The 25,670-nt window shown below is 43.0% G+C and overlaps 1 protein-coding gene across 1 annotated transcript in view; it reads right to left on the bottom strand.

Annotated features, from left to right (window-relative positions):
- LOC134441981 (uncharacterized) overlaps window positions 1–25,670 on the bottom strand; it is a 75,263-nt gene that overhangs the window by 22,502 nt on the left and 27,091 nt on the right. Inside the window, exon 6 of the mRNA XM_063192355.1 lies at window positions 860–919. Within this exon, the coding sequence (XP_063048425.1) occupies window positions 860–919 (60 nt within the window). The remainder of the gene's footprint in view (window positions 1–859; window positions 920–25,670) is intronic.

Here is a 25,670-nt window from a genome sequence, read left to right on the forward strand (position 1 = left end):
ACACCAGACCAGGAGAAGTCAAGGGTTTTAAAACTCCATTCAAAGTCAAACGTTATCCCTAATCCTAATCACAGCTAATCACCCTTGGGTGGGGTGACATGCAAATGTCAGAGTGAACCTGATGAAGCAACAGTGGAGCGAGCTGCTCATCTAATAAACTTGCAGCAAAGAAAACCAGTGTGCAGTAGGCCTAATCTATCCCTTTATCATCGCTTGGATTACTTTGACTGCACATCACCAACACATGGACACTGGTTGTGCACAGGTACTCTGCTTTGAGTACATTCAAAATCACTTTTATCATCAAGGTCAAGGAAGATGTAGCACTATATAATAACAGTAGGAAAGTCTACTTGCCAGGAGGGTGGACTCAGACATGCTAACGCCCAACACAGGATTTGGATAGCAGAAAAATAATGCAGACCGAGGTGGTGAATGCGCCATGACGAGAAGTGCATTATTTTTGTCCTTGACGCATTGATACACAAGTGCCATGCGGTCAGAAAACTGGGATTACTTCATAGGTGTGCGATATAGGGAATTATTTATTATTCCATTTAACGCATCACAATGTGAAATTCCACTCTTCAGTGTTATAATAGAAATGTACATGTATATGGGTCCCATATGTAGAAACTGCTGGATGTACCAACAAGTTAGCATCTTCCAGTTTCCGCATACAGGGAGGGAACCCATACTATTTCTATCATACCACTTAAGTGTACTCAACATTTCTGAGTTCACAATGGGGTTCCATGGGTTGGCAAGTAGATTACTTCTGCAGTCAATGCAACACATACAGAGAGTTTTTGAACACCAAAAAGGCTGTGGAGGCTGTTGGTCCTCTGGTATGACTTACAGTCTGGTGGCAGCCACTCCTTGCTGTTGACTCTTTTGACTGGGAGTTCAGGATCAGTATCTGCAGGACAACATATGAGCACACAATCCCTTTCAGTAAGTTTCTTTACTTTCTGAAGCAAGATAAGTATTTTCCCTATTATTTATAAGGTAGCTGAGAGGGTTGTCACAAAACAACCCACCAACCATCTTAATATTTGCCATGCTCCCCTGCATGCAATGCAATTTGGGTTCAGGGCAAATCACTCCACAGATACTGCTCTTTGCTACTTTGTGGAAGAATTGAAATCCAATTTAGATAAGGGTGGAGTAGTTGGAGTAATTTTCCTGGATTTGAAAAAAACATAATGTTTTAGTTTTTAAACTCTCTTCACATACAGTAACATCTCTACTGACACAATTAAATGGTTTACATCATATCTATCAGGTAGGAAGATTTGCACCAGAATTAATGATATACTGTCCACTGAAAATACATGCTCAATAGGGATCCATTTTGGCCACTTTATTGTTCAGTGTGTACAGGATATAAATGATCTTCCCTCAGTTTGTCCTGATGTAAACATGTAAAAATGTATGCTGATGATACAGTGATTATATGCATATGCAAAAACAAAACAACAAGCAGCATACAAACTCAATGCAGCATTGAGTAATATAGCAGACTGGTTGGATAATTCTTGTTTGACGCTTAATACGCCAAAAACAGTTTGCATGTATTTCACTATACGCAAAAAGACCACTCAAGAGCCAGACATATTTGTTAAGGGCGAAAGGATCAAGGTAGTAGAGATTTTTTAAAAATACTTTCACCATTTAAGTTTTAAAAAACATATTAAAAAGGTCAATGGTCGAGTTAAAATGAACCTTGTACATTTTAAGAGAATAAGGAATCAGTTGACCACAGAGGCAGCGAAACTTTACTTCCACTCAATGATTTTAACTCACATCTCATATTGCTTGACCGAATCGAATCGAATTTATACCATCACTGTCCCATCATACAGAAGTATGGTTTATTTAGTCTGGACAATTTTCTTTTCTTTTTCAAACTGCTGTTAATTTTTTAAAATGGTAAATGATCTCGCTCCCCCTCCTGTTAAGAAATGTGTGAGTCTGAGTAGAGCAGAAAACAACACAAGAGCATCATCTAGAGGGGACTCATCAAGTGTGTTTAGAAGTACCACTTTCGGTCAAAGTGCCTGTTATAGGAGCTCACCTAGAGCTAGTATGTGACCCAGGAATGACCTGGCTGACGCGTTTAGAAACGAAGTCCACAAAAGCATCTTCTATGCAAAGAGTTGTTCGTTTATTTCCATAAAAACGCGAGCCATTAGCATCAGGCCGCTACACCACAGACAGGAAACGGTCAAAGCCATTTGCCCATTCCGGGTCAACACCTAGCATCAACAGTTTAGTTCCTACCTATATACCTGAATCTCCACAGTGACACCCAGTGTACAAATGCAGACATTACACCTTGGCTGTAGCAAATTGGCTGCTACACGCCGGCCCCTAATTGTTATGATGAGCAAACATAACAATTCAAACAACAACAAAAAAAAAGAAAACAACAAACAATGTAAATCATTATTGCACTTCTTGTACCAAACAAAGTTTTGAAATAGGCCTCTCAATTGTGTTTGATTTGGTTTGCAATTTCACAGAGCGCACATGACCCCATTTGTCTGGAAAGACCTCCAGAACTCTGCCCAAAGGCCATGAACCTCTAGGCGCTGCTGCATCCATCACAACAACAATATCCCCGATGGTCAGATTCCTTTTCTTCTGATTCCACTTTTGTCTTTCTTGAAGCAGGGGTAAGTACTCTCGTACCCATCGTTTCCAGAAGATGTCTGCCAAGTACTGAACCTGCCTCCATCGTTTTTTCACGTACAGATCATGAGGTCCAAATACTCCAGGCGGTAGCGCTGGTTTCCCCTTCAACAGCAGCAAATGGTTAGGAGTGAGTGGTTCCAGGTCGCATGGGTCATCTGAGAGCTGAGTGACTGGACGGTCATTTAAAATGGCTTCCACTTCACAGAGTACTGTATGCAATCCATCCTCATCCAAAGTCTGCTGGCGTAGAACGGAGCTCAGAACCTTTCGAATCAGTCGGATCATTCGTTCCCATACACCTCCATGGTGTGAAGCTGACGGTGGATTAAAGCTCCAATTAATTCCAACTTGAGAGAGGTTCCTTTGAACTTGGGCATGGTTTAAGGCAGCAACAGCCTGCTTCAATTCTTTTTCCGCTCCATGAAAATTTGTGCCGTTGTCAGATATCATAGTTACGACTTGTCCTCTCCTACTAATAAAGCGGCGTAAGGCATTGATACAAGCATCAGTTTCCAGTGACACTGCTAACTCTAAATGCACGGCTCTGCTGGTTAGACAAGTGAAGATCACTCCATAACGTTTACAGGTTGATCTTCCTCTTTTTATTTCGATGGGACCGAAGTAATCCACCCCTGTATTAGTAAATGGTGGCATGTCAGGAATGATTCTTACTCTAGGAAGATCTGCCATCTTCTGATCAATGGCTCTGCCATTATAGCGCCGACAGAAGCTGCAGTTAGAAATGATCTTTCGCACAGCCGAGTTAGCCTTTGTAATCCAAAACCTTTTTCTGACAGCAGACAGTGTATGACTACGTCCACTATGGCCCACAGCACTATGCACATGCTTGAGGATGAGCCCAGAAATATGCTGGTCCTTTGAAAGAATGAACGGATGTTTAGCATCTTCAGGCATAGCTCCTTTACTCAATCTTCCTCCAACTCTCAAGATGACCAAGGGTGCATCCCAATATGTGACCTTGCCTCCTCCACTTGCCTCCTCCACTTGCTTCCCGTCATGATGACATCACTGACAACAGCATTATATTTCAATATTCATTATATTGCAAAAGTTCAATTGTAGAGTCTTTTTCTCGTTTGTAATTGTTATGGTGAATGAAAAACAGTCCCTCAAAAGTTGATGTGGCTAGGCTGACAGCTGGGAAACTTTATCGTTTTCTCCACGGAGGAGGGGCCAGGAGGCGGGGAGAGGAGACAAGCGCAAATGGAGGAGGCAAGGACACATATTGGGATGCACCCCATCTTCCAGAACTGGATCCAACTTATAGATGGAACTATGGCGACTCACTGTGGATCTGGGAGAAGATAAAGCAGTAATTTCCTCTTGGAATCTCAACTGCTGACAGTAGCGAATGATAGCTACTTCTGCTTGCGACAGCTCATCCACAGTCATGGCACAAGGGGGTGTTATGACTGTTTGGGCCCTTACCCATGATGATTATCAGCTCCCTTCTCATCGCTTGCCACAGGTTCAGTCCGCTGACCTTTCTGTTTGATTCGTTGCAGTAGCACTGCCTTTAATCTCAGAAACCAGGCAACGGATGTCTTGAGACGTCTCCAATCGGAAAAGTAGACAATGAACTGGTAGGTTGGATTGGCAATGTTTAGGCTAATGGCATTTGCTGTCACTTCTCGCTTAACTTCTGGATCGTTAAAGCCTACTGACATGTCCAATGCAAACTTTGGCCATTCCTCCTCCGTTTTCCAAAGGAATGCAGGACCCTTTAGCCATCGGTCATTTTTCAAGAAATGTTCCACTTTCAACCCTCTCGATGCATCATCTGCAGGATTGTCTGTGGTTCGGACATGCCGCCACTGTGAGGGTTTTGTTGCTTCTCTAATGGTGGCAATTCGATTTGCAACAAAGGTTTGGAACCGTCTGTCCTCATTATTGATGTATTTTAACACCGAAGTGCTGTCAGTCCAAAAGATTGAGTCATCCAGTTGGAATTTGAGCTCTGCCTTCAACGTCAGATCCATTCTGACAGCAAGAACAGCTGCAGTCAACTCCAATCTGGGGATAGTAACGGCTTTCAATGGAGTCACTCTAACCTTGCCCAACAAAAGGGACATTTGAATGCCATTAGACTGGTTTAGGATGCGAATGTATGTTGCTGTTCCATAACCATCTTCTCTAGCATCTGCAAAGAGGTGTAATTGGGCAGGCTTAATAGACCTAGCCAGGTTGAAAGTGGCCAACAGATCCAATTCTTCCAGCCAACCCCTCCATTGGCGCAAGAGATCAGGTGGCAATTCTTCATCCCAACTGCATTTCCTCCTCCGACACAGCTCTTGCTGCATAATCTTGGCCGTTAGGGTGATTGGTGCTAAAAGGCCCAAAGGATCATACACTGAACTGGTTACTGACAGCATGCCACATCTAGTGAGAGGCTGCTGCTTCATTTCCATCCTAAACTTGAAGGTATCCGTCTCAACGCACCACTGCAGACCTAGAGCTCTCTCCACCGGAAGCTGATCACGATCCAAGTTCAGTTCTTTGAGGTCCTGAGCTCTTTCTTCCTTGACAATGTTCTGTAGAACAACACGGCTATTGCTGATCCATTTTTCCATCCGAAAACCACCCTTCAGGCATAATGTGGTCAGTTCTTCAATAATGCGGCCAGCCTCTTGTGGCGTGCCTGAACTCTTTAAATAATCATCGACATAGAAATTCTGTGTGATAGATTGCAGCACTTCGGAGGAGCATTCTGACTGGTTATCGTCACCCGTCTTCCTCAGGGCATAAGCAGCACAACTAGGAGAAGAGGTGGCACCAAACAGATGTACGGTCATCCTATACTCAGCCAGGTCTCTAGTTGTGTCTCCTTTGGGACACCAGAGAAAGCGAAGGAAATCACGGTCTTCTTCATGAACCTTCACTTGGTGGAACATGGCTTGAATATCGCCCATGAAGGCCACAGTCTCTTCTCTGAAACGAGTGAGAACTCCGAGCAGTGAGCTAGTAAGGTTGGGGCCTTGTAGAAGTTCTGTGTTTAAGCAAGCTCCTTGAAAGGATGCTCCACAATCGAACACTACTCGGAGTGAGTCCTTTCTTGGATGCCGGACTGCATGGTGTGGGATATACCACAGTTCGCCCTTTCTCCCAGACAACTGCTGAGGAGTCACCTGCTCGGCGTGGCCTTTACTGATAATCTTATTCATGTATTCTGTGTATTCTTGATGAAGGTCTGAATTGTTCAAGAACTTTCTCTTCAAACCTTGCATCCTTTGCCTTGCAATTGTGAAGTTGTTAGGCAACAGGAGGTCCTTTTTCTTAAAGGGCAATTTCAAGGAGTATCTCCCCTCCTGCAACATGGCTGACTGTTCTGCTATTTCCAAGAATCTGTGGTCTTCTCTTGACAGCTCCTTTTCCTCACTGGCCTTGTCATTGAATTCATGGTTATACTGTTCCGTCAGCATTCTTTCCAACTTGCATAAGGAGATCCTATTTACTGTGACAGGAAATTGCCTCGGCTCTGACTCTTCGTCATCATCGACTCTGGCCAGCGGTCCGTTAATAACCCATCCCAAGACAGTTTTGAGGGCATACGGGCCGCGTCCATGACTGTTAATAACCTCCCAAGGTTCCATTATCTTAGGAGCATTAGTGCCAATTAGCAGGTCGACGTTTGCCTCTATGCTTGGAATGTGTACTTTAGACAGATATGGCCAGTTAGTCAAGTCTCCAGGTTTTACCATGTCTTCTACAGTCACTGGCATTTCTTTCTGCGTGAACACTTCTGGAAGCATGTGGAAGTCATTGTTGTCTAGGCCAGTTATCTCCAAGTCAGTCAATGAATGTGCAGAAACAGTTTTCTCTGGGCCCATAGTTCGCAACAAGAGGCTGGTTTTCCGGCCTGTGACATTCAACTTTCTCATTAGATCTTCTGAGCAGAACGTAGCAGAGCTACCTGAATCCAGGAAGGCATATGTGTGTATAACTCTATCCCCCTTTGATGATTTCACCTTGACAGGCAGGATAGATAGAGCACATCTTTCCTTGCCGGCCCCTGTTAGACTACATGCCTTTAATGAAGTCAACTCTTCACTTGCTTGCCGTTTTTCCTGATCGGTGGCTGTAGGATGCCTTTGAATATGAAGCACTGTAGGGTGACGTTGGCCACACACTGTACACTGCAAACGCTGCTGGCAATGGCGGCTCAGATGTCCAGAACTCAAGCATGCAAAGCAGGCTCCCCTTTCTTTCAAAAGGGACATTTTCTCTTTATGGCCCTTCCTCTGAAACTGCTTGCATTTCTCCAAAGCATGGCTGAGCCCACAGCAAAGGCATTGTTCTTCTTTGATGGTGGGTAAATCGGATGTTTCAAGATCACTTTCAGATGGATCCATAGAGGCGACTGTGGTGGCTACTACATTTCCCTTGGCTCGTTCTCGGTGCTGCAACTTGAATTTGGTGTTATCCTTTCCCCCTACGCCTGATGAATCTTGAATATCACCAAACAAAGGATCAGAGAGTACTTTTACTCGTTTTTCAATGAATGCAACCAAACTGCTGAAATGAGCTCTGTCACCAGTCGTTTCCATTATTTCATGTGCTTTAGTCCGCCATTGTTCCCTCATCTTAAAGGGTAACTTTGAAATGATGGTTCTCATATATCCAATTCTTGCACATATGGTAACTCCTCCATGACATTGCAGCAACCACGGAGAAACAAGGAGTATTCTTGGAGTGAATCGGCATCCTCAGATTTTAAATTCTGCCATGCCAAGGCTCTTTCCATATAGGCAGTTGCTACTTTGTATGGGTTTCCAAAATGTTCTTTCAAGAGTCGTCTTGCTACTATGTAGCCTCGATCAGGAGCCATGTGCTGACAGCTGCGCACCAACTCCTGTGGTCGTCCTCTTGTAAACTGCTCCAGATAATACAAGCAGTCTGCCTGTTCTGCCTTTCGTTCGATTCCTTGTTCAAAGGCCTTTATAAATGCCCGGTACTGCAATGGGTCTCCTCCAAATACAGGAATTTCTCGAGGTGGCAATGACAACATATTCTGTTGCTGCACTAAAGTTGCTGTAATTTCGGTTTGCCTATGTATAACATTGAGGAAATCAGCAGGTGCCTGTGTGCCCCCTTGTGGAGGGTAGGATGGTGCATGCACCTTAACTGGAGCCCTGGTTGATCGGTAAGTTGGTTGTAATGAGTTCAGGGCATTGATAGCTTGTTGTGGTCCCTGTACATGATGCCATTGTTTGGGTGCTGCCTCACAATCCTGTACAACGTTAAAGAGACCAGTAGGTGCGTGCCTGCCCCCTTGTGGAGGGTAGGATGGTGGATGCAGCTTCTTTGTTGGTGCCACGGTTGGCTGACATGTTGGTTGCAATGAGCTCGAGACATTGGTAGTTTGCTGTGGTCCCTGTAAATTATACCATTGTTTGGGTGCTGCTTCACAGCCCTGTACGACATTGAAGAGATCAGTAGGTGCGTGCCTGGCCCCTTGTGGAGGGTAGGATGGTGGATTCACCTTCTTTATCGGTGCCATGGTTGGCTGACATATTGGTTGTAATGAGCTTAAGATGTTGGTAGTTTGCTGTGGTTCCTGTAGATTATGCCATTGTTTGAATGCTTTCTCACAGCCCTGTTCAGTTTCTGATTTCCATCCCATTTGTGGCAGTTGTGGTAATGGTTTCTCATATGGCAGTGGCGCTTGGCTGGCTGGCTGCATGGTAGTGGTCCGTCCTCCTGTCCTTAGGTCCATAGGTTCATTCCACTGCGTACAGACCGCTTCACACCATTGTTCTGTTGCCTTTCTCCGTTCATCTGCCAAATGTGGATAATTGGGTATAAAACTGGTCTGTTGCATCATAGTCTGTTCCGGATTGAACTCCATCGCTGTTGGATCTAGCACAATAGACTGCTTTGGTCTCGCCCTTGCTAAGTATGAGTTCATACCATCCGATGGTGCCCGAGCACAACTCTGTACTTCAGGGGCATGTAGTACGTTTAATTTAGCTGTTGATGCGGCCAAGTCAGTTTCAAGGTCAAGTTCTTCTCTTCGTCTTCTCAACTGTTGCTCTTGTTCCTCCAGTGCATGCCTTTCTTTTAGAGCTGATGCACGAGCCAATAGCGCAGCTCTCTCTGCCTCTGCTTGTTTTCTATGAGAGGAAGTGGTGCTGACTTGGCTCATACCACCCCTGTGACTCCTGTGACCTGAGCACTGGCTACCAACATTTGAAATGCTATCATCTGGATTGACTTCATCATCAACCCTTTGTTGTACAACATTAGATGCAGCAGTGGGCAAGCTTAATTTTTGAACAGTGTCAGATGGTTGTGCATTATGAAAGGCAACATCATTTAGTTTGTCATCATAATATGAAACCCATAGCTTTGCATCACGTATTGACTCATTATTGAACAACATTTTTGCTTTGAACCATGTTTCATGTTTTTCCTTTTCATCACGAGGCAATAAACTCATCAATGACTCATGCACAGCATTTACATCAATACACACTTCTGTCAAACTTTTAAGAGCATTTTCAACTTGCATTTTGTCACTATTAACCATCGAGGTGTGCATCGACTTTCTAATCAAAGAAGCTTTATTCAATTTTGACTTTCTATCAGCTTGTAATGTTTCAAGTTTCAATGCATAACCTCGAGGGGTAAGTTTGACAACACGCTTTTGAGTCTGTGTTTTAGGAACGCCGCCACTAGCGACGTCAGTAGGTGCAGCGGCAGTTTGTAATGTTTCCGCCACACCAGTCCCTTCCTTTACCATATCGGCAGATTGCATGATCAGTCACTCGAACGAATTGTTCATCAACCGCAACGCAATAGTCCATCAAACGCAACGCAATAGTCCATCAAACGCAATACGAATCCGAAACGAAAAGTTCATCCGATGGATCAGTCTATAAACGACGCAAACAAAACAAAATCCCCCAAACACCAATGCATTGGATTTAAGTTAGCTCACGTGTGCACACAATAGATGGCCATTTAAGCAATGTAGCGCTACTTTACCTCGTTGGGCGCCATGTCCAGGAACACTTCGTGCCAACTTCGAAAAGGGAGAATTGAAATCCTTTAATCCAAGCGACTCCCGTAAACATCCACTCCAAGCCTCCAACGCGCTGGAACTCCAGTTCCCACGAAAGGCGAAAGATTCCAATCGGCAGCTAGGCTTTGACTATGTTATAGGAGCTCACCTAGAGCTAGTATGTGACCCAGGAATGACCTGGCTGACGCGTTTAGAAACGAAGTCCACAAAAGCATCTTCTATGCAAAGAGTTGTTCGTTTATTTCCATAAAAACGCGAGCCATTAGCATCAGGCCGCTACACCACAGACAGGAAACGGTCAAAGCCATTTGCCCATTCCGGGTCAACACCTAGCATCAACAGTTTAGTTCCTACCTATATACCTGAATCTCCACAGTGACACCCAGTGCACAAATTCACACATTACACCATGGCTGTATCAATTTGGCTGCTACAGTGCCTTTTCTGTAAAAACAACAGGGCTATGGAACAGTATTCCTGTAGGTATTAGGCAAAGCAACAACACTCAGTAGTTTTAATTCAGGTCTCAAGAAATGGCTGAAAACAAGGCAACAATGTGAACATTTTTAGTCATTTATCTAATGTTATGTCTTTTTTTTTGATGTATTCGTCTAACTAGATATGCCTTCTTGGCCGTGCAATATTGTGGGCCTAATTTGCACATTGGGCACCTTTTAATTGTATTATCTGTGGCGTCCTTGTACTTGGAAAAAAATATTGCGTCCAGGGACTACAGATGAAAATTAGCCGTGTGGCTATAATTTGGCTCAATTGTATATTTTGCACTGTCCCTGCAAAATAAACAATAAATTAAATGAAATAATGCTCTGTTCTCCAGTGGCTCTATCCAAATAAAGGCAAACAAGAATCACCACAGCTTTGAGGTGTGATAGGTTTTTTTTTTATTATTATTATTATGTTTTTTTTTTACAAATGCTCTGTCAATGCATATGCCCACAACACCAGGGTGTAATTTGTCAAATAATGAAAGTGCGATGTTTCAGATTTTAAGCTATACCAATGGCGTTACTTAAGCAATATGACCCGAGTGGGAGGGATGATGTGCACTGACATCCTCCCTGGTGTGGTTCGGCCATAGGCACGAAGCCGAAGGCTGAGTGCCGTCGGCAATCACACCAGGGAGGATGTCAGTGCACATCATCCCGACCACGAGGGTCATATTGCTTTTATACAATAGTTCATTTGCCAACAAAATACCAGAATAAATGTTCGAATTCGTGTTTATTAGTTACCTTAATCATACTTTGTTTACCTGCTCCGCTAAGCAAAGTAGTTCCGAATTGATTGTATGGTTGCTATGCAATGACGACCTGACAAGCTGACAGCGCCAGCGCGCAAAGTTCCATGAAACGGTGTGAGGTGGGCTTTGCTTACTAAAACGATGCATGATAAATGAAAACACTGTGCAACTTCAACATTTTAGTTAGATGCCTATTTTATAAGCCTTTTTCAGCCGATATTGATTTTCACATTTTTGTGGACCGCAAACTTGCTGCTAGCTGCGTAAAGACACCCCCCCTCGTCCTTTCCTCTCCAGTGCCGCATGAGATCCGAGCGCTGTTCTCACACGCACAACCACACAAATCAATCCCTTGTAGGCCTATGATACCCCGATGTCTGCTAAAGTTTAGGCTACTGCAGGCTACAACTTTGTTGCTGAAACACTTTCTCATGCAAACGTCTGATGTGGGTGCGAACCCGAGAAAGGGGTTCGCGTTTTCCCTCCTAAACGAAAAGGCAACTCATTCCAGTTCCAAGCGGCCATGATTTTAAATCGCATGGCACACGGTATCTTGCTTCCAGATGCCCACTTTGTAGCCTACTAATTTGCACGTGGTGGACGGCAATTGCTGATAGCCTAGGCTATATTTGTAAGAGCATCTCTCCCTCGTCATTCCCTCTCCCGCAGCACAAATGAGATCCGATTATAGCGGTTCTCATACACTGCAGTAGACTGACATAGCCTTTCTGTCTCTGTGTCAAAAAAGTGTCCGTTGTCTCGCATATCCCCCGTTTGAAACTATCTTAATATTTAAAGTAGGCTACATGTTAGATTGCCTTCAAAAGACTACGAAATAGCGGCCGCAGAGGTCTGCCAACTGCCCAGACAACTGCACTAGAATCAGATAACTTCTTTCCTCTCTGCCAGAATCCAGCTACAACTGGGATAGCCTACGCTCTCTGTCATGCGGGCGGCGTGCGCCCAACTTAGTCCAGCATAGAACAATGGAATAGAATGATGGTGGGTTCAAACTACGCGGCCCTGGTTACATTCACTTTCTCCGCAGTAGACTATGAGATAGAATGATGGCGAGTTCAAAATGCGCGGCCCTGGTTACATTCTATCCACGGCGGAGTGATTATTAGGTGTGATGAGTCTCCGAGGATGATGTCCACCTAGACATCATCCTCCTTACCGACGCGTAGAATGCCAGTAGAACGCGTCTCATCCAATCAGATATCGCAAAATAAATTGACCGGATCTAACTATTGTATAAAACCAGATTTAAACACATGTAGAGAAAGACTTACGTGTAATGATCTGTGCCTTAGTTGCTGTTTTAAGATAAGAAAGAACAATGTTAAGTTATGAGTAATGCAAAACTGTTAAATAAACTGTTAATATGTTTGCAAATTCCACATTTGACCAACCTGCTGCAGATATCTTGACAATATCCTGCTTGAAGATTGAATCCAATTTCTCCTGCAGCTGTATCTTCAGTGCATACACAGATTCCTTCAGGGGCTCAAAGAAGTGGCTTTGGCTGAAGGTCCTTCTGGTCACATCACTGCTTTGATCACAAGCGATGGACCCCATGTTCTGCAGAGAGACCATTGGTAGAAGAAAATTGTGTTATTATCATTTCAAATCCCTCTCAAGAGTGGTTTTGGTTACCTGTAATATAGCTTTGAGGACTTTTTTAGCCTAGAAATCTAGACCCTCTAAGTCCCGCCTCCAGTCATTTCAATGGGAAATGCTAGGCTAGTGAATTCGGTCAAAATTGAATGAATTTTCAGCTTCAAAGATGGAGTCGTTTCCGCCGACAGTTTACTCAGCCAATTAACTGCCAAGTTACTGACTGGCTTGCGGATGTCCAGAAAGATATGGGGCTCCTAAGTCACGCCCTTCTACTTCCGATCCATGGGGCTGGAGCTCTCAAAATTTTGAATGAGAGTTAATGGAGCGAGTCAAGCTAAATCCTCATCCCGTTTGGCATGTGCTCCGGATTTCACATATGATGACAGTGAATTTGAAAGGTTTGGATTTGCGTCGTAAGACCACTCATTTTCGACACGCAAGAAACGTTATTTTAGCTTTTGTGCAAAACTGTGTTACAGACTACACGTGCGCCTCGCATATCTGACGTGAACCGAGGCACAGCCAACCCTACCGCTGCACTGCGGCTTAAGTGGCTGCACGTCGGACATGCAACGTCTGTTGTGTAGTCCAAATAATTGTATATTTTTGCACACACACAACTCAAAAATCGCTTGCCAAGTGAAGTCAACAAGCACACCATTGGTTGTTATTAATTCTGAGGCACAGCATATGTGTGATCGACGGGGAAATGCGAGGTGGATCGGAATATAGCTTTGATCAGTCTATTACAGCCCAGTCGAAAGTTTTTGCGTTGCCAGCCCCTCAAGCCGCCCGGAAGGGGTGGAGACTTAGGTGCCCCATATGGAGGACGGGCATTGGATGCATGGAGGTATTATAAGGTGCCCAACCACACACCTGTATAGGTATGTGTGCCCAACACTAAACTCGTGTACCCACCAATCATCATCCACCTTTTTTGAGCGAAGTAGGGTCGGAAATGAGAAAATTTGTGAAAATTGCGACGAGGAAGTGCCTTGCTAATCTCCGAAGCTAACCAGCCAAATCCTGACCCCCCGGTTCAAATAAACTCGCTGTGAGAATGTTTTTCATCACGGAATGCCAGCAGTTGATACAAATCTGTATACGGTACGTAAAGCGATTTTTCGTATGAAAAGTGTTTCCCACGACACTCCTTCGGACCGCTCTGTCAAGAAGTTGCATTCAGGGTTTTCTGACAGCGGACCGTGGAAGTGGTCGCGAGAGTCATCGTTCACTCACTAATGAATCGCATAACCATCGGCTGACTCGGGACAGTGATTAATTAAACTTTTAATCCTACCTGGAGCCTCTTTAAACCAAACATGCGTATTCTGGGCAGGAGGGGCTGGGAGTCTGATGCCTGCCTGTTGTGTGTGCTTTCGGATGAAACGTAACAGCTGCCCCTCTCTCCTGGCTATTGTCGGACAAACCCCACAGTTTGCTGTGTGGGGATTCAGTGTGATTGGTTATTGCACTGTCCTATTGCTTGGCGTTGAGTGCAAAGGCATTTTGACAGACATCCATTCATCCCGCCCACATGGCCCCCCAGCTACACCAGACCCCTGTGCAGCATTTTCCTGTAGGGGTTTAGCTCGCTAGGCCAGGGCTGTGTCTCAAATCATGCACTTGTGCACTTCGGGCACTGTGTTTCAGTGCCTATGGCGCTCACACTGAAAATTTCAGCTGAGCCAGTGCACTGAAAAGTGCCAGGATGATCCCCCAACAATGCCAGAAAAATGCAGTGATTGAATGATGGGCTGAATCTCAAATGGTGCACTTGTGCACTTCAGTGTCCATGTTTCAGTGTGTATCCCGTATTAGTTACGCACTGAAACATAGTGCCTGAAGTGCACAAGTGCGCCATTTGAGATCCAGCCCTTGAATGATGGACACTGCACGCACTAAACAGCGGCCATGTTGACAATGACATGGAGGAAATGTGGTACAGCTCAGTAAAAAATTTTGGTCAACTGAGTCTCTTAATTCTGTAAGTAATGTTGAGGGGACACCAACCTTTTCATGACAGCCAAAGTATTGTATGTGTGACTTTTGTCCTTTGGGATGAAGGAAATGGAAAAACCAGCACCAGACGCTGTGTGTTGTAAACAGTAGCCAACTGGTATTTTGGCGAGCTAATGCCATGCTCAGCCTTGACTTCCAGCGAGGGCACAGTCCATAGTGATCAAATTCTTTCACGACACTATGCACTAAAGACCTCAGTGCACTGTGTGCACTGTGTGCAAGTGCGTGATTTGAGACATAGCCCAGGACTTTTCCACGTTCATTTGAACTTGTAATTCATAATAGTCATGGCTAAATGGTTTTGGGATATTAAATGTTAATTGTTGTTTGACTATTTCACACATTTTTAATCTCTATCACACTTTTTAATCTCAAATTTAACCCTATTCAGACTGGGCTTTTTTGGCATTCCTGGGCCTGGGGGGGGGCTCTTTTGACCCCCCCCTCATAACTCATGAACGGAATACAGTATCACTACGAAACTTGGGGGAGATGATCTACATATGGACATCTATGAATGACATAATTTTTGTGTAATTATCTGGTATTATGACGTCATTATGACATCATTATCTTATTATGCCCAAAATATCGTCATAATGGATTTTCCAACAAATTTAGGTAATGCACTTACATTTTATAATATGTAATTAATGATTTTATGCTTTAAACCACTTAAATGCTCACAAAGTTGTCTGATGCTAATGGAAATAACAAAAAAATATGAAAAAATATGGCGTCATAGATATGGTAAAGTGATTTTTGGTCAGACATACCTGTCAGAAAACTGTTGCCATGGCAACGGCAAAAATGATAAACCTAATCTTTCGGTACCTAACTGTAGCCAACTAAATGTTAGGAAAAGTCACAAAGTTTCGTAGTCATAGCTTAAGTCGTTAAGGAATTATACAACATCAAAGTTGGTGCGGGCACTTTTAGCCCCCCCCCAGTCTGGATAGGGTTAAAACAAAACCAAAAAATTCAAAACATGAACTCATTACATCAATCTGAGATACTGAATATATTTTGAAAAATATCAAGGCGTTGTCTACCTTGAGGAAGTAGATGGGATCCTGTGTCTGTGAAAGCTGCTTCATCTCAGCATCTGTCCTCTTCAGCTCAGCCATCTCCAGCTCCAGTCGCTTCAGGAGTCCTTCAGCTCGACTCACCTCAGCCTTCTCCTGAGCTCTGATCAGCTCTGTCACCTCAGAGCACCTTCTCTCAATGGAGCGGATCATCTCAGTAAACATCCCCTCACTCTCCTCCACTGCTGTCTGCGCACCAGACTGATAGGACATGCACACACACACACACACACACACACACACACACACACACACACATGCACGCACGCACGCACGCACACACACGCACACACACACACACACACACAGGTCAGCAGTGATTACATTGACAATGATGTTTTAATGTGTAATGCATGTGTCAGTCTATTAACCATAAACATACAGCAGGTTGTCTTCTCCTCTGGTCAGTTCTCACCTTGAGAGTCTCCACAGCCTTCCTCAGCTCCTGCAGCTCCTTCTCCTTCAACTGGATTATCTGCTGGCATCTCCTCTGGCTCTGCCCCAACCCCTCCTGGAACATCAGGAATCACAGAAACAAATGAGAAACACTGTGCCTGGCAATTGGAGGTTGGGATATGCACATGCACAAAAGCAATGCTGCAGGTGCCAGTCAAAATTAGTAGACAGTGTGAAGACGTGGCTTGCACACTGGGCATGAAGTCCAAAAATATACTCTTAATAGCAAGGAAGAGCCTGAAGAAGGTCCCACTGGTGGATCGAAACCTTGATGTTTGTTTAAAGGTACACTGTGCAGGAAATGCTCAAAAAAAGGTACTGCAACTCTGCTGCTCATTGAAACTGAGCTGCCTATGGTCAAATTTGATCTTTTCATGAAAGTTTACAAAGTAATAAACTAATATTTTCTAGTATGGCCCAAGTATAGTCATTTTTGCAGCTAAAAATGGCTATTTCTGGAAATTCAAAATGGCGGACCATGGAGAAGATCCCCCTTTTCATGTATGAAAAGTGCAGTTTTTCCAGTCATAACGAATACTTAGAATTTGATGGTGGTGGTAAGTATTCTTGAAAAAGGTAACATTAGTGAATGGGTAGCATGAATTCTGGAAATAAACAACTAAAAATCTCACACAGTGTACCTTTAATTAAATTAAGCGTATATTTATTTGGACCTCATGCCCAGTATGGACAATCTATAACACTGACAAAGACTTTGCCTGAAGCATCCAGCTAGCAAAGCAGGCATGTGTAGTGTCACAATGTATGCTGCCCATTCAAAAATGTGATATAGTTGTGAATATTTATTAAGTAAAATAATATTTACTCATCTAACCAAAGTAGAGTAAGTTTTGCAGCCAAATATGACTAGATATTGGAAATGGCAGACATGTTAATTTCCAATTCTTAACATTTTATTGTCATGGTGTGAACTTTCAAACATAACATTTGTGAATAGGCAGCATAAGGTCTGGAATGAAACTGCTTAAAGGGACACTGTGTGAGATTTTTAGTTTTTTATTTCCAGAATTCATGCTACCCATTCAATAATGTTACCTTTTTCATGAATACTTACCACCCCAATCAAATTCTAAGGATTCGTTATGACTGGAAAAATTGCACTTTTCATATGTGAAAAGGGGGATCTTCTCCATAGTCCGCCATTTTGAGTATCCAGAAATAGCCACTTTTAGCTGCAAAAATGACTGTACTTGGACCATACTAGAAAATATTTGTTTATTACTTAGTAAACTTTCATGTAAAGATCAAATTTGGCAATAGGTAGCCCAGTTTCAATGAGCAGCATAGTTGCAGTACCTTTTTGACCATTTCCTGCACAGTGTCCCTTTAAAATCTACTTAGTCTAGACACATTTTTCATATTTGTGAATGTTAGAAGCATTTTTTAGTAAAAGTTGGGAACCTATGTACTTAACATAATTTAAGTGTGCTGAATTCAACTAGACTGGTTCCCAAGCTGGATTTTGAGGTTTTGACAGTTGAATTTGAAAAACAAAATGGCTGCCAAAATACGCTATTTTTGACAGAGCATTTTTACCAAGTATTGCTGTACTTGGAAATAAATCCTCTTTTCTAACATTTTGTGTCCCAATAATGTTTCTTGATGAATGTATCTACTAAAGATGATTTTAGAAAGTATAAAATAGCTTCTAGAATGCTAATAATGCCAATATCGTAGGTTTTAGCCTAAACGTTTCAAATATTTAGCTTTTCTAATAAGATATTTGTAGCCTATGTGTGTTTATATGGTTAAGAAAATTGATATAAGTATTTTCTAAATACTTAGCATAATGTGCAGTATTTAGTGTTTCCAAAAAATCACTTAAAGTTGCTATTAGCTCTCTGAAAACTGTCCAGAAATCGCTAGATGACACCATGATATTACATATAACATAAGTTATTTTGTGTCATTTTGAAAAATGTTCAGACATATTTTACATATTTTATAAGATACTATTGCATACATTTGAGATAGTCTATACATGCTACTCAGCCTGATTGTTAGTGGCCAGACTTCTCTTGAAGATGATGGAATTGGTAGCAAGGAAAAACTTGCTCAAAATACAGTTCTGAATGAGGCTTAAGTCCTTGTTTATTGTGTCAGTGATGGCAAAAAATGGACTCCGAAACATGTCGGTCTTGCTTGTACTCTTCATCAAGCTATTGGGTAAAATACCTAATACGACAATTCAACCTGGCAGGTCATTGTCTGAGTTACAACCAGGTCCTCCAAGTCCAGATCCTCCTTAGCTGAGAGCACTGTAAAAACACTGAACCAAGAGAGTGGTGCCATTATTCCAACAAACATTGCGGCAGATAAATTAATCCACTACACATGTGATAACATTGACATCCTGGATGAAACACTTGATGGGAAGAATACTTCCCATGCAACACAAATGGCAGCATGGCAGAGAGGCCAACCAATTGATGATTCTGTTAAAGATATGAGGTGTCCACTAGACATAGGCCCTACATTAAATGTACCAAATGCCCTGATGGAACTACATCCTCTCAGGATTACTCCTAGGACATTCATCTGGAGAGGAGCATAAGTATAACTAAACAAGCAAAGGCCACGGACCTAGCTTTCTTCTTGCACTGTCAAAACTTAGACATGAAGACTTCTTGGTCAGTGTTCAATCAGTCACTGTCATCAAAGGAACAACAGACTGCTGAGTTGTATTTGCCAATAGTCCTACTATGCGCTACTGCACTGCTGTATGTGTTTTGGGCAGGAACATACAAGTTTAGCCAGATTCTGATCAGGCTATGAAGTGGGTAAATGTCACAGGCAATAAAAGAGCATCATTGCGATCACCGAGACAGCCTCAGCTTTGTGTAGGTGGACACTCTCTTTTAACCTGAGATCACACATTGCAGATCAAACATATGGAATGTACAGTGTCCTCCATGGCAGCAAGAAACTTCACAATGACGGAACCTACTCACAGCAGATTAGAAACAATACGGAGTATAAGTTCTTTACACACATTTGTGCGTACCCAGTTCCTTGGACTCACGTCTCCTGACTGAGGTCACGGGTACCCTGAACGACACGAGTTACGAGAGCTTGACTAGTTCTAGCCTGCTCTGTCTCTTTGTTCTCTTGACTACGGTCGACTACTGGCAACGCATTTCAGTGGAGTCAGCTTCGATCTCCCGCCTAAGATGGACGACTTTTTATGCCAACTCCCTGCCACCACAGAGAATCTCATACAGCAGGGCCTGACCACCACCCTAGTGGCTGATGTGGCTTCCCCAGCTCGAGCAGCTGCCTCGGAGCCCCTTGGCCATCACCGCAGGCCATTGCGCTTGGCACAAAAGCGCACGCCGTCACCATTCATGGCGCGCTTGTAGACTTCAAAAGTCCTGTATAATACACCACGAGTGCCTTCGTCTGACGACTCCCTTTTTCCCCTCCTGCAAGGAGGCGAGATTTCTCAGGGTTTGTCCAACCTTAACCCACGGGGCTCAGGGGCCTCAGCTGAGAGCGTAGGGTCTTCGGCACCTCCTGCTACTTTCCTCTCTCCTGCAGGTCCGAGTCTGGCACCGGACCAGGAGGAGGACATCCCCCAGCCCAGGGGCCACCTGCCCCTATGAGTCTGGCAAGGGAACATTTGAACCTAACCGGTTTTCTGGATAACGTTATCAGGACAATTCAAGGGGCCAGGGCCCAATCTACTGGGACACTGTATAACCTGAAGTGGTCTGTCTTCGAACGCTACTGTGACCAACGCGACAAGACAACTTCTCAGTGTTCAGTACCGATGGTGTTGTCCTTTCTACAAGACTTATTGTGGGGAGACAATGCTTTACCATTTAAGTCTACTTTGCAGCGATTTCATTGTGCCATGTACGATTCAGTTCCAACACTGCTACGTCACCTGGGATATCTCTCTAGTACTGGAGGCTATGTGTGGGGCCCCTTTCGAGCCCCTCCAAGAGGGGTCTCTCCAAACTGCTTTTGCACACCACCTTTCAGATCCGTGGAAGAGAGGGGACAACACAACTTGTGCCCTGTGCACGCTTTACGCATCTACATGAACAGGACTCACTCTTTTAGGAACACTGAGCAGCTGTTTGTGTGCTTCATCAAGCCCTCTACTGGGCTCACAGTTTTAAAATAGAGGTCTCCAAATGGTTGGTTCAAACCATTGCCCTGGCATATGAGTCCAAGGGTCGCCAACCCCCGGCTCAGATTAGGGCTCACTTTACCAGTGCGGTCTCTACATCTCGTCCTCTCTTCAAGGGTGCAGCAGTTTCAGACGTGTGCAGAGTGGCTGGTTGGGCCAACCCCGCCACCTTTGTCCGGTTCTACCGGCTAGATGTGACCACATTGCCATAGGAACTGCCATAGGGTTCTGGGCACAACCACTGATTGTCTGTAGGGTGATAGGAACGCTATCCTTACAGGAGGCTCTTGGAGTTCTGCCTAGTTTGGACCAGCAATCGGGAGTGATTGTAACTCTCCCATAGATATGCGAACGATTCGACTGAAAGAGAACATTAGGACATGAATATGTCCCCGGTTCTCTGAAGGAGATGAGTGAGCCATCTCTCAAGACACCCTCGTTGCCGACAGCCGAAGAGAGGTTTGGCATCAAAGTGGCTTATTTTCTGTTTTGAGAAAGTGGACATCCCGCCCACGACGCAGTTGATTGGACCTTTGGCGTGATTGCAAAGGTCTTCAGCTAATCATACAGCTGAGAGTGTGCTCCCATAGAGATGGCTCACTCATCTCCTTCAAAGAACCGGGGACATATTCATGTTCTAATATTTAGTTTTTAGATAATACTATCTTCTTTCTCTCTCTTTTTCTTTCCAAATCTTATTGAATGACAATTGTGTATGATAATGTGCTTTACGGAGGCTATTGCTATTGAATGCCAGTTTACGAGGATATCACATTTTAAAAAGGCATAATTATAGTAATTTTTATCTTTTTGCCATGACATTTTGCCTTTGTGTAAGTGTAGGAATACATGTTAAATGCAAATATGTGAGCATTGCACATTTATTTCCATGGAGAAGTGATACTTTCTAACGTATTCTGCCCAAAATCAAGAATTTCGGCGGCCATTTTGTTTTTTGCCCATTTCATGGTCAAAAACTCAAAATTCAGCTTGGGAACCAGGCTAGCTGAATTCAGGGTACTCTAATTGTCTTAGAAAACTAGGTTCCCAACTTTTACTAAAAAATGCTTCTAACACCCTTATAAAGGGCCTTTTTCTGGAAATGCTTCTAGTCTACTCTATAACTGATGTTCTGCAGAGGCAGATAAAGTGTTATTGAAACAATGAAATTGTTCTGCACTAATTGTTAAAAAAAAGGTATTGCTGTTAAACAGCTGCAAAAAAGGACATAATGTGACAAAGTGAGTTCAGATTTCTGAGGTACATTTTACCCTGAAGTTGTTCTTTACACTTCAAATGTTAGTAGAATACCACTAAACCCTATCCAGACCACGCTTTATTTTCTTTTGAACCCATCAAATTTGGAGGAGATGATCTACAGCCGAACATCTATACATTACATAACATTTGGTGTCATTATTTGGTAGGCTATTATGACCTCATTATCTGATTTTATTGCCCAAATGTTCACCATCATTTACACATATTTGCCATCAAATTTAGATAATGCAATCCAAGTTTAGTCATTATGTGCTTCAGACCACTTAAATGTTCACAAGGTTTTCAGATACTAATGGAAGTAAAACAAAATATACGAAAAATTATGTCATAATATGATGTAAAAGATATGGCAAAGTAGCTTTAGTTTCTTATAACATTGCAGCAAGCAGCAAGCCCTAATCAACAGGATATATCATTACCAAATTTGCAGGGCATGATATAGGGTGCGTTCAGGTAAATTGGGCCATCAGGTAAATTGGGCCGGATAAGCGTTGGGTGTCGCATTTCTTTTAATTCTACAGACCAACCACCACAAATGTACTGAAATTGTTGCAACCTTACTACTACCTTACTTACTACCTACTACATCTGTTTAATGTCATTTGAATAGCATAACACTTTTTTTGATGGGCAGGGGGAACCCTCATATGGAGAGTGACAGGAGAAAGTAAATTTTCAGTCTTGCCAAAGTAAGAAATCGTCTAGATAAAATGAGGATGATACTGTTTTCAGATGTGATGAAAACTGGAAAAACGGATACGTTTTTAGGTTGGAATATGTGCCTTTAATCTGTAAAAACAGCTGTGGCAACATTGTGATGTTTAAATACCTAATAATGTCACAAAGATTAAGATAATTATGAAAATTATTATAAAATTATGAATCACTTTTTGCAATCAAACTAAACTTTGGGTAATGTATTGATGTTCTTCCTCAGATTTCATCAGTCTTTCTGAATTTGCCAAAAAAAGTGGCCCGATGTACCTGAACGTACCCTACATAAGACACGTAAGCAACAACAACAATAAAAAAGGATGAATGAAATTAAAGGGACACTGTGTGAGATTTCAGTAGTTTATTTTCAGAATCCATGTTGCCCATTCGCAAATGTTAACCTATTCATGAATATTTATCAGCACCATCAAATTCTAAGTATTCATTTTGACTGGGAAAATTGCACTTTTCATACATGAAAAGGGGCTTCTTCTCCATGGTCCGCCATTTTTAATTTCCAGAAATAGCCATTTTTAGCTGCAAAAATGACTCTACTTGGACCATACTAGAAAATATTTGTTTATTACTTAGAAAACTTTCATGTAAAGATCAAATTTGGCAATTGGCAGCCCAGTTTCAATGAGCAGCATAGTTGCAGTACACGTTTTGACCATTTCCTGCACAGTGTCCCTTTGAGGTGAAATGAGTATTGGTAAAGATAACGTCTGCCATGTGACAACAAATGTGATGACGTCACCAAATTAGCATACATTTGCATAAATTAGTGATAATTATTGAAGCTGATATTCGGTAGGTAAAGGTATGCTAATGTAATGGGATAACTATGGGATAAGTAAGAGATAAGGAAGGTCCAATGATGAGACTTAGATCTGTGACATTTCATCAGACATACCTGTCAGAAAACCGTTGCCATGGCAACCACAAAATTGATAACCTAATCTTTTGGTATCAAATTGTAGTCAAATGAATTCAAGGAAAAGTTTTGTAGTTATACCGTAGCCCCTTGCACGCCGTACCTCCTGTGGCACACTGTAATAGACATTGAAAGTTAACTAATATAGGCTAGTACTACACCACTATGACAGTGCACGGGGCCTTTAGTAATATATTACGACTTGATCATTTTCACTGTGGTAATTTATAATGCCATGTCTTAAGGGGTTAAGTAGTTAAGGAACTATAAAACATCAAATTTTAGCACTAACACGCAGAATGCACTAGCATGCCGTGCATAGGCAACAACATGATGGCAGTCTGGACTGTAAATGCAATCATACTTTATGGCAAGTCACAGCAGGCTACGTTGTCAAGTCAATGTTTTACAGAAATATAGACATTGGACCTTGTATCTAATAAACACTCCATGCATTGCTTCTTCAATGGGTTGAAGTTAATTCATATTCTTTCTCAAGTGCTATTGTATCAGAATGTTTGAATAAGCTATAATAGGTAAATCCAAAAGTGTAATATCCATAGCCATACCTTTTTATGACTCCACTCTGCTGTAGCCATAATCGTGTCGTGGCCTTTATGATCGTCCAACGTACAGAGATAGCAGATACAACTCTGGTCGGTGCGGCAGAATATTTCAAAAACCTTCTTATGACGGGGGCAGATCCTCTCCTGTAGCTGGCTAGTGGCACCAAGCATGGTGTGATATTCACCGTGAAGTTCATTGTGAGTTTTAAAATGAGTGTCACATAAAGACTTCATACACTCCAGACAGGACTTGACAGCTTTGAGTTTTCTCCCGGTGCAGACGTCACATGCCACATCTCCAGGTCCAGCATAACAGCGAGCAGGAGCAGCAGCTTGGATGCTGGTCTTCCCAAACTTCTCCACCATTTCAGCCATCAGACGGTTTTTATGGAGGACAGGCCTGGAGTCGAAGGTGTGTTTGCACAGGGGACAGCTGTATTCTCCTTTACCATCCTCCTGATCCCAGCAGCCCTTAATGCACTTCATACAGAAATTATGTCCACAGGGAATCGTCACTGGATCCCTCAACAGCTCCAGACAGACTGGACAAGTGAAGGAGTCCTCCTCCTGAGTAGAAACTGACGCCATTTTGTAGCTGTTCCTAACACCAAGTGCACACTCTGAGAAGCAGCAGCAGAGTGACAACTGACTTCCTCAGAATACTAAGGAGCAGCCTAGTAAGGGCGGGGTTAGGGATTGGCCAATCAGAGTCATTCTTTTTTACCAGGAAGCGTAAATGTAGGACCAGGTAGGATGGATGTGGGTGTGATCAATCACATGTCTATAGACCCAGTCAGCAACTCTGGGCCCATGCAAATGCTTGTTTTCCCCCATGCTCCACATACTGTATGTAGTGGCTAATCAATATGTCTAAGCAGGGCTGCTGACAGCTTTGGCTCTGTCCCAGGACATAGTAATCTGAAAGGGCCCCCTACCCAATACATACAATGCAATACGTAACCAATTCTGGGCCCCGTCTGTCCCTAGGCCCTGGACAACTGTCTCCTTTGTCTCCCCCTGTCGGCGTCCCTGTGTCTAATGACTGCCAGTGACTGGCACCGCACGACGAGCGGCTGGAGCATTCGGAGGGGAAAACATGCAGTTTCATGGGCAGACCAGAGGTGTCGACTGGGTCTATTGCTGCTTGGAAGGACAATGAGACAGTACATGTACAACTTGAGTTGGTCAAGTTACTTGAGTCACACGTAGAAAGACACAAACATACTTTAAGAGGTAAGAACAACTTAAGTGCAATTGTGACAGTCATGCTCCCCTGTACAGTACCTTTGACGAGTGTTAATTCAACACGATACATTTGGCAGTGTTAAGCCAATACACTCCATAGAGGACTGTTCACCGCGACTCTTAACACTCATCAAAAGACTGTACTGTATTTGAAGAGTTCAGATGCACAACCCTCATATAGCCATTTCAAAAATTGAAAAAAAATAACCCAGCATTTAAAAAAAGCAATTAATACAAATAAAAAAAACATTTTAATATACAGCAAGTCAAGCCCAAACAAGATCAAATGGACAGACTTTTGAAGTTTACTTCATTTATAGAAATAAAGCCTGTTTTTGCAAACACATAAACATTGTGTTTAGAGTGCTTTGCATCTGAACATTCACCAAGCACTTAAAGAGTGACTTGTAACATTCTTAAATAGACTGTGTTTGGTCCTCCTCTGTGCACCTGTGACCTGACCATGTGTGCATTCCAATATGCGACCTTGCGTCCTCCACTTGTGCTTGTGGCCTCGCCCCGCCTCCTCGCCCCTCCTCCGTGGAGAAAACAATAAAGTTTCCCAGCTGTCAGCCGAGCCAAAACAATTTT

This window comes from Engraulis encrasicolus, unplaced genomic scaffold (genome assembly GCF_034702125.1).
Source record: "Engraulis encrasicolus isolate BLACKSEA-1 unplaced genomic scaffold, IST_EnEncr_1.0 scaffold_104_np1212, whole genome shotgun sequence".
NCBI classification, from domain to species: Eukaryota; Metazoa; Chordata; class Actinopteri; order Clupeiformes; family Engraulidae; genus Engraulis; species Engraulis encrasicolus.